Genomic DNA, 18203 nt, shown 5'->3' on the forward strand with positions numbered 1-18203 from the left:
GACTGGTCACCCGTGTCACCTGCAAAAAATAGCTGCAATGAATGACATCTTTTAAATTGGATTGCAGACAACAAATTATACCCTCAATGATCTTACCACTGTTTCTTTTCTCAATTTTTCTTCTTTGTTTCTCAACATTCTTTTTCTTTTCTGGGTTGGGAGTACACGAAGTTTCGGCTTCACATCATCTTTCTTGCTTAGAAGTGGTAGAGCATCTTCCTTTGGAACAGAGCATTTCATCTTTCCTGCAAGTTCACCAATGACTGCAGTCGCATTTCGCAACAATTCAAGATCAGTGCATAGGTATGACAGATCCAGGAGAATTTTAATTTCTCTCGTAGAACACTCTGTGCAGTGGAAACACCATTTGCCTCTCTTCATGTTCAAACATTGAATGTCAAGACTGTCTTTGGCCACAGGATGCTTACAGTCTTACTCTTATCATCACTTCTTTCACCAGCAAGTGTTTCTGACCTGATACCACCTCTGGAGTCAAGAGTGACGCATATGGACTGTTTATGTAATCTGGGCACAAGGAATACCGGGAGCTGTAGTGTGTTGGAAAATAGCAAAAAATACTTGCAGAACAAAAAGATGATTTTAAGATCTGCATTCACACTTGATGGGAAAGCGGTGCTGTGCTCAGGAGTCTACAGAGTACCAAAATCACGCTGACTGTTCCTCTGGACTTTGTATACACCCTTGCTCTCTGTTCTTGAAGATTTTGGGAGTATAATGAGCATGCCTCTATGCGCTTTCAGGCAATATTTTTGAAAACTGGTGATTCGAAGACAAGAACATCAACACTATAGACCTTATGATTTCACCTGCTGTATGTAATTAAGTTTAAGCTGTGGCAGGAGGCTCACTCAGGTATGAATTCAGTAATTATCATTTCAACTAAAAGATGATACTGTTTTAGTACCCGAAATCTTCAGTAAAAAGCTCTTCCAAAGAGTTGTTGCCCATTGCTTCAATCCCATTGTTTGTGCTTACGGAAACATTAAAACCATTTGGGGAGAATCCTCTGCACCACCTCTGAAAAAAAAACAAAATTTTTTTTTTTTTACACTAATTCAAATTGGAAAAATGTCTTTATAACCTCCCTTTACTGTCAGTGTACATAAATGCATAAACCCCCACTGTGACAATATAAGAAGGAGATTTTCATGGACACTGCTGTAACCCCTACCTCTTTAATCACAGCCACCTTTTTCTCAACATAGTTTTCTAACTGCTGTGTTAGTTTTTATACAAGACACTGTCTCCTGAGCTTACATATATGTCTGCCTCCACATGTTTCTCTATCATGTGCAGATGCTACCTGACGGGGAGCCAAAGAAGTTCACCTGCGATCCCTGATCAGAGAGATGGTTTTTGCCTGCAAAAAGTTACATCAAAATGACTATTACTTTTTTAAAATGTAATACTACTCATATTTATTTTGTAATCCTCTAGCATTTTGGCCTGTTTAGCATCACTATTTCTCCATTAATAAACATTTTGCGGCGGCGAGTTATTGCCTCTTAAGGCAGCTGGGATGTAGGAAAGAAAGAAGAAATAAAAAATAATGAAATCTGTTTTAAGGCAGGATAAAAGGCAGTTATGATAGATATAATGGATAATTTCCTTATTATTTTTGTAGTGTTTAATATTGATTGCTGTATGAAGAAGGGAATTTCCAGTGGGAGCCAGAGTGTGATTAGTTAAGTCTCAACCACCACAGAAAATGCATAGTAAATGCATAAATTAGAAATGGCACATTAAAAAGTTCAAATACAATATTACTAGCAAAAACAATTGGTTTTAACTGTGGCACCAGCAATTGTAACCTTGAATGATACACTGATTTGACTCTTATAATCAATCATAAACATAAAGAAAGATTTAAAAGAACTCTAAAATTCAGAGATTTCTAGTCCATCACCACACAAATATTAAAAACTATTCCCACTTTTCCCTGTCCAGCTTATCCAGGCTTGCTCACGATGGAAAGCACACACAGGTATTTTAGAGCATGTGGAAGACCAATTGAAGTGCTCTGGTATTCTTGTTCGCAGTAACGTCATGAAATATTTTGGATTCCAGGCATCATTCCATTTTTTTATCAAGGACAAGGCCTCAGAGATTGCAATTATGGACTCATTTTCACAGATGAACTCTGCAACAGGTTTGTAGCCAACATTTGTCCTGACACCTAACTAAAAAAGTGGCAAGGCATATTTTGTTGTTCTGTATGTGGCATCCAGGAGAACCATGTCTCCGTATCGTTTCAGAAGTCTCTGCTGTTCTTGGGACTGATGTACAAATAAAAATGTGTTCAGCATGGTAGGCTTATCTTCACTGACACAATCACCATCTTGGGGATGATGTTTTAATGTCTATGATTTGGGCCTCTGAGCATTTTCTTTAGGATGATCTTCTTTCCATTTCTGTCAGCTTTATTTCCAAATTAAGCTGATTCAAGACGCAGAGTACTTTCCTGCTACTAAAGCCAAATGCACATGATTTTGAATGGTATGGCTATCTGGAAAGTAGCACTGATCAGGTGACTTTGGGTGTGACACAATCTGAAGGGCGAGAGTTCAGTGTTCACAAAACTGTCGAAAGAACTTTCTTAAGGAAAGGCACAGATGTAATTCCTAGAGATACATACTCTTGAATTTTCTTCTTCACAAGAGGGTGGATTATTTTTGTGTATCCGCTTTCTGCTGAAATCTTGTGGTGCGTGGTGGGGGCTGTCTCAAGTGGTTAAGCTGATGTGAATTATTTCCACTGTAGACCTTGTGTTCACTGCTGTATGTGTAATTAAGTTTAGCGTATGAGAGGAGCTGCTCAGGTATGAATTCAGTAATTATCATTTCAACTAAAGATGATACTGTTTTAGTACCCGAAATCTTCAGGTAAAAGCTCTTCAAAGAGTTGTTCATTGCTTCAATGCCATTGTTTGTGTTTACGGAAACATTAAATCCATTTGGGGAGAATCCTCTGCACCACCTCTGAAAATAAACAAGAATTTTTTTTTACACTAATTCAAATTGAAAAATGTCTTTATAACCTCCCTTTACTGTCAGTGTACATAAATGCATAACCCCCACTGTGACAATATAAAATTTTCATGGACACTGCTGTAACCCCTACCTCTTTAATCACGAGCCACCTTTTCTCAACATAGTTTCGAACTGCTGTGTTAGTTTTATACAAGACACTGTCCCTGAGCTTACTTATGTCTGCCTCACATGTTTCTCTATCATGTGCAGATGCTACACTACGAAGGAGGCCAAGAAGTTCACTGCGATCCTGATCAGAGAGATGGTTTTTGCCTGCAAAAGTTACATCAAAATGACTATTACTTTTTAAAATGTTAATACTACTCATATTTAATGCACATGTAATCTCTAGCATTTGGCCTGTAAAAATGACTTTTTACACAACATCACTATTTCTCCATTAATAAACATTTTGTAAACAGCAAAGTTATTACTCTTAAGGCAGCTGGAGATGTAGGAAAAGAAGAAATAAAAAACAATCTGTTTTAAGGCAGGATAAAGCATGATTATGACAAATATAATGGATAATTTCCCTTATTATTTTAATAGTGTTTAATATTGATTGCTGAAATTTCAGTGGGGCAAATTGTGATTAGTTAAAATGCTCAACCACCACAGAAAATGCATAGTAAATGCATAAATTAAGTAACATTAAAAAGTTCAAATACAATACTGTAAAAACAATTGGTTTAACTGTGGCACCAGCAATTGTAACCTTGAATGATACACTGATTTGACTCTTATAATCAATCATAAACATAAAGAAAGATTTAAAGAACTCTAAAATCTAGACATTTCTAGTCCATCACCACATAAATATTAAAAACTATTCTTACTTTCCCTTGTCCAGCGAATCCAGGCTTGCTCGCGATGGAAAGCACACAGGTATTTGTGAGCATGTGGGAAGACCAATTGAAGTGCCTGGTATTCTTGTTCGCAGTAATCAGTCATGAAATATTTTGGATTCCAGGCATCATTCCATTTTTTTATCAAGGACAAGGCCTCAGAGATTGCAATTATGGACTCATTTTCACAGATGAACTCTGCAACAGGTTTGTAGCCAACATTTGTCCTGACAACTACTAAAAAAAGTGGCAAGGCATATTTTGTTGTTCTGTATGTGGCATCCAGGAGAACCATGTCTCCGTATCGTTTCAGAAGTCTCTGCTGTTCTTGGGACTGATGTACAAATAAAAATGTGTTCAGCATGGTAGGCTTATCTTCACTGACACAATCACCATCTTGGGATGATGTTTTAATGTCTATGATTTGGGCCTCTGAGCATTTTCTGAAAAAAAAATGTGCAGTAGGATCATCTTCTTTCCATTTCTTCAGCTTTATTTCCAAATTAAGCTGATCAAGACCAGAGTACTTTCCTGCTACTAAAGCCAAATGCACATGATTTTGAATGGTATGGCTAGCTGGAAAGTAGCACTGATCATGTGACTTTGGGGTGACACAATCTGAAGGCGAGAGTTCAGTGTTCACAAACTGTCGAAGAACTTTCTTAAGGAAAGGCACAGATGTAATTCATAGAGATACATACTCTTGAATTTTCTTCTTCACAAGAGGGTGGATATTTCTTGTGTATCCGCTTTCTTCTGAAATCTTGTGGTGCTGGTGGGCTGTCTCAAGTGGTAAGCTGATGTGAATTATTTCAGATGACTCTGCTTCATTTTTCTGTAGAGCGGTTTGAGAGAGTGTCCATGATGATTTGTTTCCTCTTCTTTAAAGCTCCTTTTTCAACACTGAATTTATCGAATCTGGAAAAAGTTCAAATATGTAAGAATATAATACATTGAAACAGCTGCTAAACAGAAAAAAAATCCTAATGGTATATTGTATTTTATAAGGGAGTTTTCTCAGTAAAACCACTTTGAAATTATATTTATTATGCTATAAAAATAAATCTGAATTGAATCAAAATAATTTTTTCTTTAGGTTACTAGGTTAAATCTATCAATAGGTAATTTTTTTTTTTTTAATACGATATAGAAGTCTTTAGTCAATATAAATGACAATTATTCAACCTTACAAATTTACCTTACAATATTTTCTTGCTCTTATAAAGACGGTTCTGTATTTTATGTATGTATGCATGTATTTATTTGTAATTTAGGTAAGGGGTTCCTTGTAAGTGGATCACCATATTTGGGAACCTTGGCATTAAAATATATATTTTTCAAAACCCTCATGTTAACCATGTGTTTTAAATAATTTTTTATAGTAATGCAATTTGGGCATTCAAATAATTACGTTTTCCAACATTATTGTACAGAATCAATGTAGCCCACCTTCTAATGTACCTAATAAAAAGTTTGGCTGTGCACCCAACTTTTTTGGTCGTTTGTATGTACATTCTTTTCCTTTTGCCAGAGTATACATGCTCATGCTCTGTAGAGAGCTGAAATATATGGAGAAAAAAAAGTTCAGAGAAAAGTATGCCTTTGTAAAATGTGCATTAGTTAATCCATTTAAAAACAACAACAACAACAAAAACATATCCTGAATCCTACCTCCAGATTTTTGCAATTATTTCGTGGATTGCCATGCTGACAACAATGAATTACTCTGTTCGTAACAGCAAGAGGAACATTCTCAGACAAATCTTCCACCTGCCAAACCAGACGATGTGGCCCCTGTTCTTTCTTTCTTTTATCATCAGACCTACAGTAAAAAGCAAACACTTAAAGATAAGACATTTTAGTAATAATCTTCAGTTCTGTAAAAAGCAACCAAAACAGAGTAATCTTACCAAGCAACAAATGATGTCAGTGTTTCTCTCTTGTGGCATTCTAGTACAGTGCTGAGGTCAGCTTTGTTGGTGATGAAGCCAGATACATGGGTTCTTGAAATTTTCAGGACTTTAAAACAAGCTGGGAGCCAATCTTTGCAAAAAAATAAATAAATAAATAAATAATATAATATATAAATAACATTATATTATTTTAATATATAAATTATGCTTTTTAATATAATTTTGATATTGATTCTGAACTGAAACTGAACTTGATTTCATAGTGTTCTGGGCTCACCTAGAGTAGTTTTGGTCTGGTCTGTCATAATGTACAAAGAAGACCTAAAAAAAATACATACTCATATTAATAACTCAATGTGAAAAAAGATGTCACAGCATACCCTGTAAATATCAAGTATATCACATATATGCTCTTCAGGTGATTCTTCAATATTTCATAATTTATAAAAGGTCTATTGATAAACACAATAAATGAGACACCAAGCACACGCAAAACCTGAGACACCAAGCACACGCAAAACCTGAGTCACCAAGCACACGCAAAACCTGAGACACCAAGCACACGCAAAACCTGAGACACCAAGCACACGCAAAACCTGAGACACCAAGCACACACAACACACGCAAAACCAAGCACACACACGCAAAAACACCACTGAGACACCAAACACATGAGACACCAAACACACGCAAAACCTGAGTCACCAAAGACACACGCAAAACCTGAGTCACCAAACACACGCAAAACCTGAGTCACCAAGCACACGCAAAACCTGAGTCACCAAGCACACGCAAAACCTGAGTCACCAAACACACGCAAAACCTGAGTCACCAAACACACGCAAAACCTGAGTCACCAAGCACACGCAAAACCTGAGACACCAAGCACACGCAAAACCTGAGTCACCAAACACACGCAAAACCTGAGTCACCAAAGTCACCAAAACCGGAGACACCAAGCACACGCAAAACCTGAGTCACCAAACACACGCAAAACCTGAGTCACCAAGCACACGCAAAACCTGAGTCACCAAACACACGCAAAACCTGAGTCACCAGCACACGCCAAACAAAACCTGAGACACCAAACACACAACACACGCAAAACCTGAGACACCAAGCACACGCAAAACCTGAGTCACCAAACACACGCAAAACCTGAGTCACCAAGCACACGCAAAACCTGAGTCACCAAGCACACGCAAAACCTGAGTCACCAAGCACACGCAAAACCTGAGACACCAAACACACGAAAACCACACGCACGCAAAACCTGAGTCACCAAGCACACGCAAAACCTGAGTCACAATGAATGAGAAAAACCTGAGTCACCAAGCACACGCAAAACCTGAGTCACCAAGCAGCACACACACACGCAAAACCTGAGTCACCAAGCACACGCAAAAACTGAGTCACCAAACACACGCAAAACCTGAGTCACCAAGCACACGCAAAACCTGAGTCACACCAAAACACACGCAAAACCTGAGTCACCAAGCACACCACCACGCACACACGCAAAACCTGAGTCACCAAACGCAAACACACGCAAAACCTGAGTCACCAAGCACACGCACCAAACCTGAGTCACCAAGCACACGCAAAACCTGAGTCACCAAACACACGCAAAACCTGAGACACCCAAGCACACGCAAAACCTGAGTCACCAAACACACGCAAAACCTGAGTCACCAAGCACACGCAAAACCTGAGTCACCAAAAAACACACGCAAAACCTGAGTCACCAAGCACACGCCAAAACCTGAGTCACCAAGCACACGCAAAACCTGAGTCACCAAGCACACGCAAAACCTGAGACACCAAGCACACGCAAAACCTGAGTCACCAAGCACACGCAAAACCTGAGTCACCAAGCACACGCAAAACCTGAGTCACCAAACACACGAGTCACCAACGCAAAAACCTGAGTCACCAAACACACGCAAAACCTGAGACACCAAACACACGCAAAACCTGAGACACCAAACACACAACACACGCAAAACCTGAGACACCAAACACACGCAAAACCTGAGTCACCAAGCACAAGCAAAACCTGAGAGACACCAAACACACGCAAAACCTGAGTCACCAAACACACGCAAAACCTGAGTCACCAAACACACGCAAAACCTGAGTCACCAAACACACGCAAAACCTGAGTCACCAAACACACGCAAAACCTGAGTCACCAAGCACACGCAAAACCTGAGTCACCAAACACACGCAAAACCTGAGTCACCAAGCACACGCAAAACCTGAGTCACCAAACACACGCAAAACCTGAGTCACCAAGCACACGCAAAACCTGAGTCACCAAACACACGCAAAACCTGAGACACCAAACACACAACACACGCAAAACCTGAGTCACCAAGCACACGCAAAACCTGAGACACCAAACACACGCAAAACCTGAGACACCAAACACACGCAAAACCTGAGTCACCAAGCACACGCAAAACCTGAGTCACCAAGCACACGCAAAACCTGAGTCACCAAACACACGCAAAACCTGAGTCACCCAAAACCTGAGTCACCAAACACACGCAAAACCTGAGTCACCAAACACACGCAAAACCTGAGTCACCAAGCACACGCAAAACCTGAGTCACCAAACACACGCAAAACCTGAGTCACCAAACACACGCAAAACCTGAGTCAACAAACACAACTGAGCAAAACCTGAGTCACCAAACACACGCAAAACCTGAGTCACCAAACACACGCAAAACCTGAGTCACGTTTTTTTTAAAACCTGAGACACCCACGCAAACCCTGAGTCACCAAGCACACGCAAAACCTGAGTCACCAAGCACACGCAAAAACCTGAGACACCAAACACACGCAAAACCTGAGTCACCAAAACACACGCAAAACCTGTAACACCAAACACACGCAAAACCTGACCAAACACACCAAACAAAAACACACGCAAAACCTGAGTCACCAAACACACGCAAAACCTGAGACACCAAGCACACGCAAAACCTGAGACACCAAGGGCACAACGCACGCAAACCTGAGTCACGCAACACCAAGCACACGCAAAACCTGAGTCACCAGCAAAACCTGAGTCACACGCATGACTCCTGAGTCACCAAGTCACGCAAAACCTGAGACAACACCAAACCACGTCAAAACCTTTCGTTTTTACTGTCACACGCAAAAAACCTGAGTCACCAAAGCATCACGCAAAACCTGACACGCAAAAAACAGTCACCAAACACACGCAAAACCTGAGACACCAAACACACAACACACGCAAAACCTGAGACACCAAGCACACGCACAAAACCTGAGACACCACTGCACACGCAAAACCGAGATCACACGCAAAACCTGAGTCACCAAAACACACGCAAAACCTGAGTCACCAAGCACACGCAAAACCTGTTTCACCAAGCACACTGAAAAACACCTGTGTCACCAAACACACGCAAACCTGAGTCAATTATGAAAACCTCTAAGTCACAAAGCACACGCAAAACCTGAAACAAACACCAAGCACACGCAAAAAACGCAAATGTCTGAGTCACCAAGCACACGCAAAACCTGAGTCCACCCTGAAAACCTGAGTCCACCACCAAGCACCAAACGCAAAAACCAAAAGGAGTCACCAAACACACGATTGAACTGGGTCTGTTATGATTTCACGCACAAAAACTGTGAGAGATCTCTTATGATGTCAATGAATGAGTGAGACACATTTATAATGATGTCTAGCTAGTGGGCTATCATTTTCATTAATTCATGATTCAAATAATCAAGAGATCTTACGCTGTTACTGTAGGTTATTGTGCTGCTCATGTGTCATCATGATTTTCTTCCTCATATTTAGTTTTGTTGGCTTAACCACTTAATTATATCTGTACATGAAGCTCTGGCCATGATGTTTATTCCTGCACTGGGATTTATTGTAAGCCAGTGGTTCTCAAACTTTTTATACTATAAGTACCGCTTCAGAAAATATTTGGGACTCCATGTACCACCATAATGACCAACATTAAAAATACAGTAGCGTAGTAAGGCCTAAGTATTCAGCTACAGCTCTTGCGCGGTTTTCAAAACGAGGCCGTTTTATTCCTAATAGGAATTATTTATTGTTGTCAGCCACTTTAAGATTGTACATACACAGTTTGAACATTAACACTGTAAGGTGCTAACATACAGGTAAATAAAAAGCACAAATAAAGATTAAATTTAAATGAATTAGTTTTAACATAGTAGTTAACAGATAGTGATTCCTCTGAGCACTGATTTAAGCCGTACAATGCTCAGCTTCCAAGAACGTTTACAGCCATCTGGGCATTTACTTTGCTGTATGTTTAATGTTAATTTTGCTTCCTACGTTTGTATTTTATCTGCAGAACAATTGCCCTGGAAGAAACAGAAGCTCCTGGACATCCATCAGGCCCTGAACAGCGACCCCGTGGACATCGAGACCCTGCGGCGGGCGGCTGTGAGCGAAGGCGGTTTGCTGACGGATGACATCAGAAGAAAAGTTTGGCCCAAACTCCTTAGTATCAACGTGTACAATCTGCCTGCCAAACCCTGTAAGTGTGTGTTTGTGCATGTGGAACGTACCACAAAAAATGTCAGTTTTTTTTTTTTTTTTTAAACCTTTTTTTTCTTATTTTCCTCATTTAAAGCCAAAGATGTCAGAGAAGACCACAAAGACTACAGACAGGTGGTGCTCGATGTCAGGAGATCAATGCGGCGTTTCCCGAAAGGTCAGTATCTGATAAATGAGTCAAAGAATATGACACACCATCACATGATTTGATCCAGTCACTCTGGACTGTTTTGAGACATACTTGCAGTCAGGAGTTTCAGGATTTGTAAGTGTTAATGTCCAGTATGCCATAAAAATCTGACATCCAAAAATGTGAAAACTTTTTTTATTGTCATTTGTGTGAGGTTTTTAAAATCGAATATAATAAAAATTAATTAAATAAAATAGGCCAAACAATTTTAAGTCAATAATTCTTCCATTTAACTTTTTTTCAATAATATTTAATAACCTGGATAACAAAAATATGAATTATATTATCAGTAGAATAAAACAGTTAGAGTGCAAATATTTCTAATAAATTTTGTCAATTTTGATGTCCAGTATGCCATAGAATTTGACATCTTAAATGTGAAAAATTGGATTTGATATCTATATTTTGTATACATTTTGATTATTTGATTGAATTAGGGATTAGTGAGTTATTTCAGTAAATATCTGAAAAATATTTACAGGATACATTCATTCATTTAGCAGACACTTTATCCAAACCAAACTTAAAATTAAAAACTGGAATGCAACAAAGCAATTCAAAAAGTTGTAAGAAATAAGATATTTATAGTACATTGTATGTGTGTGTGTGTCTATAGATATATATATAGTATATATATGATATATATATATATATATATAATATATATATATATATATATAAATATAAATATATTATATATATATATATATATATATATATTTTTTTTTTTTTATTATTAATTTTATTGTATTTTTCTTTCATTTTGTTTTTTTAACCCTAAAATGTTCTATATTTCCAGAGTTAAATTAATGTAGACATTTGACCTCCTGACCTTTGAATACCCAGATATCCCTCTTGATATAAATATTTGCAGTTATATAAGATTTTAGAGATACATGCTTAAGAATTTTTTTTTTAAACCTTTTTTTTTTTTTTTTTTGTAACTGCAACTGCTTTAAAACCCTAAAATGTTCTTTATTTCCAGGTTTTAAATGATTTTTTTAATTTATTTATTTTTGTTTTTGTTTTTTTATCCCCATATTTTCACTTTGGTCCACACATTTTGGGAAACTTCACAGAGAACATCTCAATATTCTTCTTCATATTAATGTTTGCTTGTATAATCACCACTCTTTCCAGTGTCCTTTGGTGACATTCTTCCTCTGTGAATTCAGAACAGTGCATTGATTGTGTGTTATCTATCCCAACACAAACACCTTGAGCTTCTCATGTGATGTTTGGAAAGTTGAGGTTTGAAGCTGCAATAATCCCGGAGACTTTTACACGTCATTATGTCTGCCGAGTGTGTTTGATCCTACTGTACATGGAATAATTCATTCCAGCGACCAGTGCTTTTTTTAGTAATGCGTTTGGTTTTTATGGTGATGTCATTGTTCTCAGGCATGCCGTGTGGATGAAGCGCGAGGTTCTCCAGGAGCAGCTGATCGACATCATTCTGGCTGTTTTGAGGCAGGATCAATCCTCACAGGCATGCACTACTTATCAGGGATATCATAGGACATCGTGGTGACCTTCCTGCTGGTGGCGGGCATAGATTAGTGACCATCGTGCAATCAATGGAGGAACTGTCCAACTCATCATCTCAGGTGATTTAACCTGACCTTATTTGTTCTTTTCCCCACCTTAAAACTCTGATGTTATTCATTGCCTTCTTGCACTTTTTAAGTTCACTTTAGCTCATTTCACATGACTGTTTTAGGAATTACAAATCAAATATTTTAAGATTGTAATCAAAAACCCAAACACACACAAAACCTGAGTCAAACTTGTACTTTCACTCATTAAAAGTACTCTTTTCGCCGTTTTTAACATTTAACATCAGATGGCAGATCAGTCATATTTGAAATGAGAGAAAATTAAAAAACCTTAGAATACCAACGACATCATCGCCGCTTCGCGGGCTTCACACGGAGCGTGTAAACTGCGCATGCTCCTTGACCTTGCGATCAAACCACGCCTGCGTGATGTCGTCAGACCTGAAACCCCAAGTATTTAGTCTGTGCCTCGAGGGCGGCGGCGCGGGCTCTCGGTGTCTTTAAACCAATCAGGAGAGACGTTGACAGCAGCCAAGGTTGGTTGAGTGACTCACCGGCGTTTGAGTCGACGCCGATCTGAGGAGAATAATAACCGTCACTTTCCTTTCGTTTTTACTGTCAGTTTTAAATTAAAACTATCTTATAATCATCAGAAAAGTATGTATTTGATATCCTCATGACTGTGAGTCGCGTCAAGAGATGAAAAAAGCGAGGAAGCGACTGCCGGCGAGCGGATCGCAAGCGTCTGTCAGGAAACATGAAGGTACCGGTTCCGGTCCGGTTTAAATTGCCTGAATATATGTGTGAGATTCATTATGATGTCTCTAAGTCAGTGTTAGATCCATAAGAAACCCATTTAATGTGTATATGAGAGAATTATTCTGTCACTGAGTGTGTAAGGAGATCCATTATGTTGACAGCGAATGATTGACGGGTCTGTTATGATTTCACTGAAACTGTGAGAGATCTCTTATGATGTCAATGAATGAGTGAGACATTTATAATGATGTCTAGCTAGTGGGCTATCATTTTCATTAATTCATGATTCAAATAATCAAGAGATCTTACGCTGTTACTGTAGGTTATTGTGCTGCTCATGTGTCATCATGATTTTCTTCCTCATATTTAGTTTTGTTGGCTTAACCACTTAATTATATCTGTACATGAAGCTCTGGCCATGATGTTTATTCCTGCACTGGGATTTATTGTAAGCCAGTGGTTCTCAAACTTTTTATACTATAAGTACCGCTTCAGAAAATATTTGGGACTCCATGTACCACCATAATGACCAACATTAAAATACAGTAGCGTAGTAGGCCTAAGTATTCAGCTACAGCTCTGCGCGGTTCAAAAACGAGGCCGTTTTATTCCTAATAGGAATTATTTATTGTTGTCAGCCACTTTAAGATTGTACATACACAGTTTGAACATTAACACTGTAAGGTGCTAACATACAGGTAAATAAAAAAGCACAAATAAAGATTAAATTTAAATGAATTAGTTTTAACATAGTAGTTAACAGATAGTGATTCCTCTGAGCACTGATTTAAGCCGTACAATGCTCAGCTTCCAAGAAAGTTCACAGCCAATTGGGCATTTATTTTGCTGCATGTTGAGTGTTAATTTTGCTTCCTGCCTCAGACATTTTGTACTTTTTCTGCAGAACAGTTGCCCTGGAAGAAACAGAAGCTCCTGGACATCCATCAGGCCCTGAACAGCGACCCCGTGGACATCGAGACCCTGCGGCGGGCGGCTCTGAGCGAAGGCGGTTTGCTGACGGATGACATTAGAAGAAAAGTTTGGCCCAAACTCCTCAGTATCAATGTGTACAATCTGCCTGCCAAACCCTGTAAGTGTGTGTTTGTGCATGTGGAACGTACCACAAAAAATTTCAGTGTTTTTTTTTATTTTAACTTTTTTCTTATTTCCTGCATTTAAGCCAAAGATGTCAGAGAAGACCACAGAGACTACAGACAGGTGGTGCTCGATGTCAGGAGATCAATGCGACGCTTCCCAAAAGGTCAGTATCTGATAAATGAGTCAAAGAACATGACACACCATCACATGATTTGATCCAGTCACTCTGGACTGTTTTGAGACATACTTCCAGTCAGGACTGTCAGCCTTTATAAATGTTAATGTCCAGTATGCCATAAAATCTGACATCCAAAATGTGAAAACTTTTTTTATTGTCATTTGTGTGAGGTTTTTAAAATCGAATAATAATAATAAATTAATTAAATAAAATAGGCCAAACAATTTTAAGTCAATAATTTCTTCCATTTACTTTTTTCAATAATATTTTAATAACCTGGATAACAAAAATATGAATTATATTATCAGTAGAATAAAACAGTTAGAGTGCAAATATTTCTAATAAATTTTGTCAATTTTGATGTCCAGTATGCCATAGAATTTGACATCTTAAATGTGAAAAATTGGATTTGATATATATTATTTGTATACATTTTGATTATTTGATTGATTAGGGATTAGTGAGTTATTTCAGTAAATATCTGAAATATTTACAGGATACATTCATTCATTTAGCAGACACTTTTATCCAAACCAACTTAAAATTAAAAACTGGAATGCAACAAAGCAATTCAAAAGTTGTAAGAAATAAGATATTTATAGTACATGTATGTGTGTGTGTGTCTATATATATATATATATATATATATATATTATATATATATATATATATATATATATATATATATATATAATATAATATAATATATATATATATATATATATATATATTTTTTTTTTTTTTTATTATTAATTTTATTGTATTTTTCTTTCATTTTGTTTTTTTAACCCTAAAATGTTCTATATTTCCAGAGTTAAATTAATGTAGACATTTGACCTCCTGACCTTTGAATACCCAGATATCCCTCTTGATATAAATATTTGCAGTTATATAAGATTTTAGAGATACATGCTTAAGAATTTTTTTTTTAAACCTTTTTTTTTTTTTTTTTTTGTAACTGCTTTAAACCCTAAAATGTTCTTTATTTCCAGGTTTAAATGATTTTTTTAATTTATTTATTTTTGTTTTTGTTTTTTTATCCCATATTTTCACTTTGGTCACACATTTTTGGACCTCACAGAGAACATCTCAATATTCTTCTTCATATTAATGTTTGCTTGTATAATCACCACTCTTTCCAGTGTCCTTTGGTGACATTCTTCCTGTGTTTATTTAGAACAGTGCATTGATTGTGTGTTATCTATCCCAACACAAACACCTTGAGCTTCTCATGTGATGTTTGGAAAGTTGAGGTTTGAAGCTGCAATAATCACGGAGACTTTTACACGTCATTATGTCTGCCGAGTGTGTTTGATCCTACTGTAATGGAATAATTCATTTCCATCGACCAGTGCTTTTTTTAGTAATGCGTTTGGTTTTATGGTGATGTAATTGTTCTCAGGCATGCGTGTGGATGAGCGAGAGGTTCTCCAGGAGCAGCTGATCGACATCATTCTGGATGTTTTGAGGAGAAATCCTCAGCTGTACTATTACCAGGGTTATCATGACATCGTGGTGACCTTCCTGCTGGTGGTGGGAGAGAGGATGACCATCGCAATCATGGAGAAACTGTCCAATCATCATCTCAGGTGATTTAACCTGACCTTATGTTCTTCCCCACCTAATTCTGATTATAATGTTATGTTTTACTTTTTTTAGTTTCACATAAGCATTTTACATATATTTTAGGATTAAAAATCAAAAACTTGACTGATGCAACATCAACTTGCACATTTAAATTTGTGCATTTGCCAGGAGCTTTTATCCAAAGCGCTTTTATCCAAATTCACATTGCAATGACATTTTATCAGTTGCATTCCAAGGGAATCGAATCCGTGACCTTGTAGCTGCTGAGCTACAAAAAAGCTGATTTTTGTTTGCTCTGATGTTGATAAGAATTCTTATCATAAGTATTTTGTGTTTTATTCTGCTGGAAACTGCAGGGATTTCATGGACCCCACCATGGACAGCACAAAGCACGTCCTGAACTACCTGATGCCCATTCTGCAGCGAGTGGACAGGGAGTTACATGACTTCATGATCAGGTAGACTGCTGACTAGTGATTATCTGTGACTGATCCACGTTCTCACGGGCATATTCTACACAACTACAGTTTTTCCAAAGATAAAGCACTAAGGTAGTTCTGGCTCTAAATTGATTGGATCAGGCATGTTTGAAGCTGTTTTAAATAACCAGCTGTGACTGCATATCAGTTATATATTAATGCATCAGCCATAAACAGCCTCCACTTAAACTAATGAACTATATAGCATGGTAGAAGGTTGTTCTTGTTGTTTTTGTCTTTTTTTTAATTGCTGTTGGATATGAAAGCCTGTTTCTGCCAGAATAAAAACAGGGTTTCTGCAGGTCTTAAAAACTCTTTATTTGCCCTTCCACAAGTTAAGACCTTAAATCAGAGTAGAAAGTCTTAAATTTATGAAGTAATACCATTAAATATTGAATATGTTGCAGAAATTGATTATCTTCCTGATTATTTTCTTCAATACAAATATCTAAACACCATTAAATCAAGAAGATACATTTACTTGAGATGCGAATGTAAAACATAGTTGAACAAAATTATGGGAGTTAAATTTTCATTACATGTTCTACAAGTCTTAGATTTACCTGAAAAAACCTGAAAAAAATAAAAAATCTGACTCTTTTTTTTCACAATTCTGAGTTTAAGATTAAAGATTTTTATTCGTCACATACACGATTATATAGAGAATATATCATTTGTTTATATCTCACAAATCAGATTTTTTTTTCTTGCCTTTTAGAATTGCAAAAAATAAAAATTCTGAAACGTGAGATATAAACTCAAAATTCTGAGAATAAAAGTGGCAAAATTGTGAGATACAAAAAGCAGAATTCCAAGATGCAAACTTGTGAATGGGGGGGGGGCGTCTGAATTCTGAGTTTATATATGGGGAGAAACAAAGTCCGAGTTTTTGTTTTAAGTCTGTGGTGGTTGCCACCTACATGATCGATGAACTGATTAATTGTTAGGTTTGAAGTAGTTGTGGTGGAAAGCTATAGAACTTACTGAGCGTAAGCAACCCCTAAGTTTGCTTAAAGAGATGTATTGGGTTAAATAAAGGCAGAGTTGTGAGGTGTATTTTAAATGTTGTTATTTATTTAAGTCTTTGGTGGGAATGGGCCCTGTTACCAATGTTATTTTATAAAGAATAAGTTCATCCATTATCATAGTATCCCTGCATCTAAAAGGGTGAATAACAAAGCTTGACATCCAAGAAAACAGAAGAACATGCAGAAGAATTGATGCAAGCACTTGAACAGTGTGCTTCCTCTCCAAGTGCATTACTAAAAATGTATTTGTTGTTACAAAATGAGTGATTAGTCAAAAATTTTTTTTAATGGTAATCGGCTTGTTTTGATCCCAGATCATTGATTTAAATGCATCTACCCAGCTGAGGTTAATAGACTTCTCTGTGCTGAAGAGGGCAGCAGAGGGCATCTTAAACAACTAGACAGAGTCATGAAAGAGCACTGCCTGTTAACAGGTTTATCTTTGACTATTACACACTGTGTGTGACTATTAAAGCTGCTGAAATCTGTGACGTGGATCTTGAATGTCTGTGCGTTTGCTGCCAGTAGATGGTAGCTGTTTACACTGAATCAGGCGAGAGGAGTAGCAGTGTGTAGTAGATGTACGGTTCACTTCACCTCTGTCAGATCAAAACTGATTTCCCTGCAAGGACACACACACAAGCACTTTGTGAAATGCTCTCACGGGAGACAGTTTTGTGTGCGGTCCTTCATCAAAGTCACTGTCACAGGGTTCAACAGTAAGGATTTGTTCTTTCCTGATTTTTATATCCTTGACCAACATTTTTACTTTAAAGTTTTTACTTTTATCTTCATTATTATAAGTGGCAGAATAATTACATATTGCCTAAAGTTTTCTTTTCATTTGTTAATTTTAAGACTTTATCAGTAAACCTAAATGCATATTGTTTAGTCAACTGATGCACCTCCACTCTGCAGTTTATTTATAACACAATAAATCAGTG

General features: G+C 37.4%; 2 protein-coding genes across 3 annotated transcripts in view; one reads left to right on the forward strand and one right to left on the reverse strand.

Annotated features, from left to right (window-relative positions):
* Positions 1-2687: 2687 nt before the first annotated feature.
* On the reverse strand, positions 2688-4737 carry LOC109075605. The gene is made up of 3 exons (XM_042746007.1): positions 3887-4737; positions 3142-3323; positions 2688-2999 (listed from the first exon to the last, which is right to left on the reverse strand). Exons 1-3 carry the CDS (start codon positions 4257-4259, stop codon positions 2688-2690), a joined length of 867 nt encoding a protein of 288 aa, XP_042601941.1. The 5' UTR covers positions 4260-4737.
* A 7913-nt stretch (positions 4738-12650) lies between these two features.
* The window catches only part of zgc:63863 (uncharacterized protein LOC393372 homolog), a 30013-nt gene continuing 24460 nt past the window's right edge, over positions 12651-18203 (forward strand). For both annotated transcript variants that reach the window (XM_042745173.1, XM_042745174.1), the window contains exons 1-5: positions 12651-12893; positions 13794-13979; positions 14070-14150; positions 15568-15754; positions 16109-16210. In XM_042745173.1, the coding sequence (XP_042601107.1) occupies positions 12830-12893; positions 13794-13979; positions 14070-14150; positions 15568-15754; positions 16109-16210 (620 nt within the window). In that variant the 5' untranslated portion in view covers positions 12651-12829. The remainder of the gene's footprint in view (positions 12894-13793; positions 13980-14069; positions 14151-15567; positions 15755-16108; positions 16211-18203) is intronic.

Source organism: Cyprinus carpio, chromosome B19 (assembly GCF_018340385.1).
Source record: "Cyprinus carpio isolate SPL01 chromosome B19, ASM1834038v1, whole genome shotgun sequence".
Classification (NCBI taxonomy): domain Eukaryota; kingdom Metazoa; phylum Chordata; class Actinopteri; order Cypriniformes; family Cyprinidae; genus Cyprinus; species Cyprinus carpio.

Coding starts and splice junctions, on each gene's coding strand:
- LOC109075605 (XM_042746007.1), bottom strand. CDS start 4,259: ATGCTGAACACATTTTTATTTGTACATCAGTCCCAAGAACAGCAGAGA. Junction 3,324..3,886: donor GATTCGCTGGACAAGGGAAA/GTAAGAATAGTT, acceptor TAACTTTTGCAG/GCAAAAACCATCTCTCTGAT. Junction 3,000..3,141: donor GGTGGCTCGTGATTAAAGAG/GTAGGGGTTACA, acceptor GTTTATTTTCAG/AGGTGGTGCAGAGGATTCTC.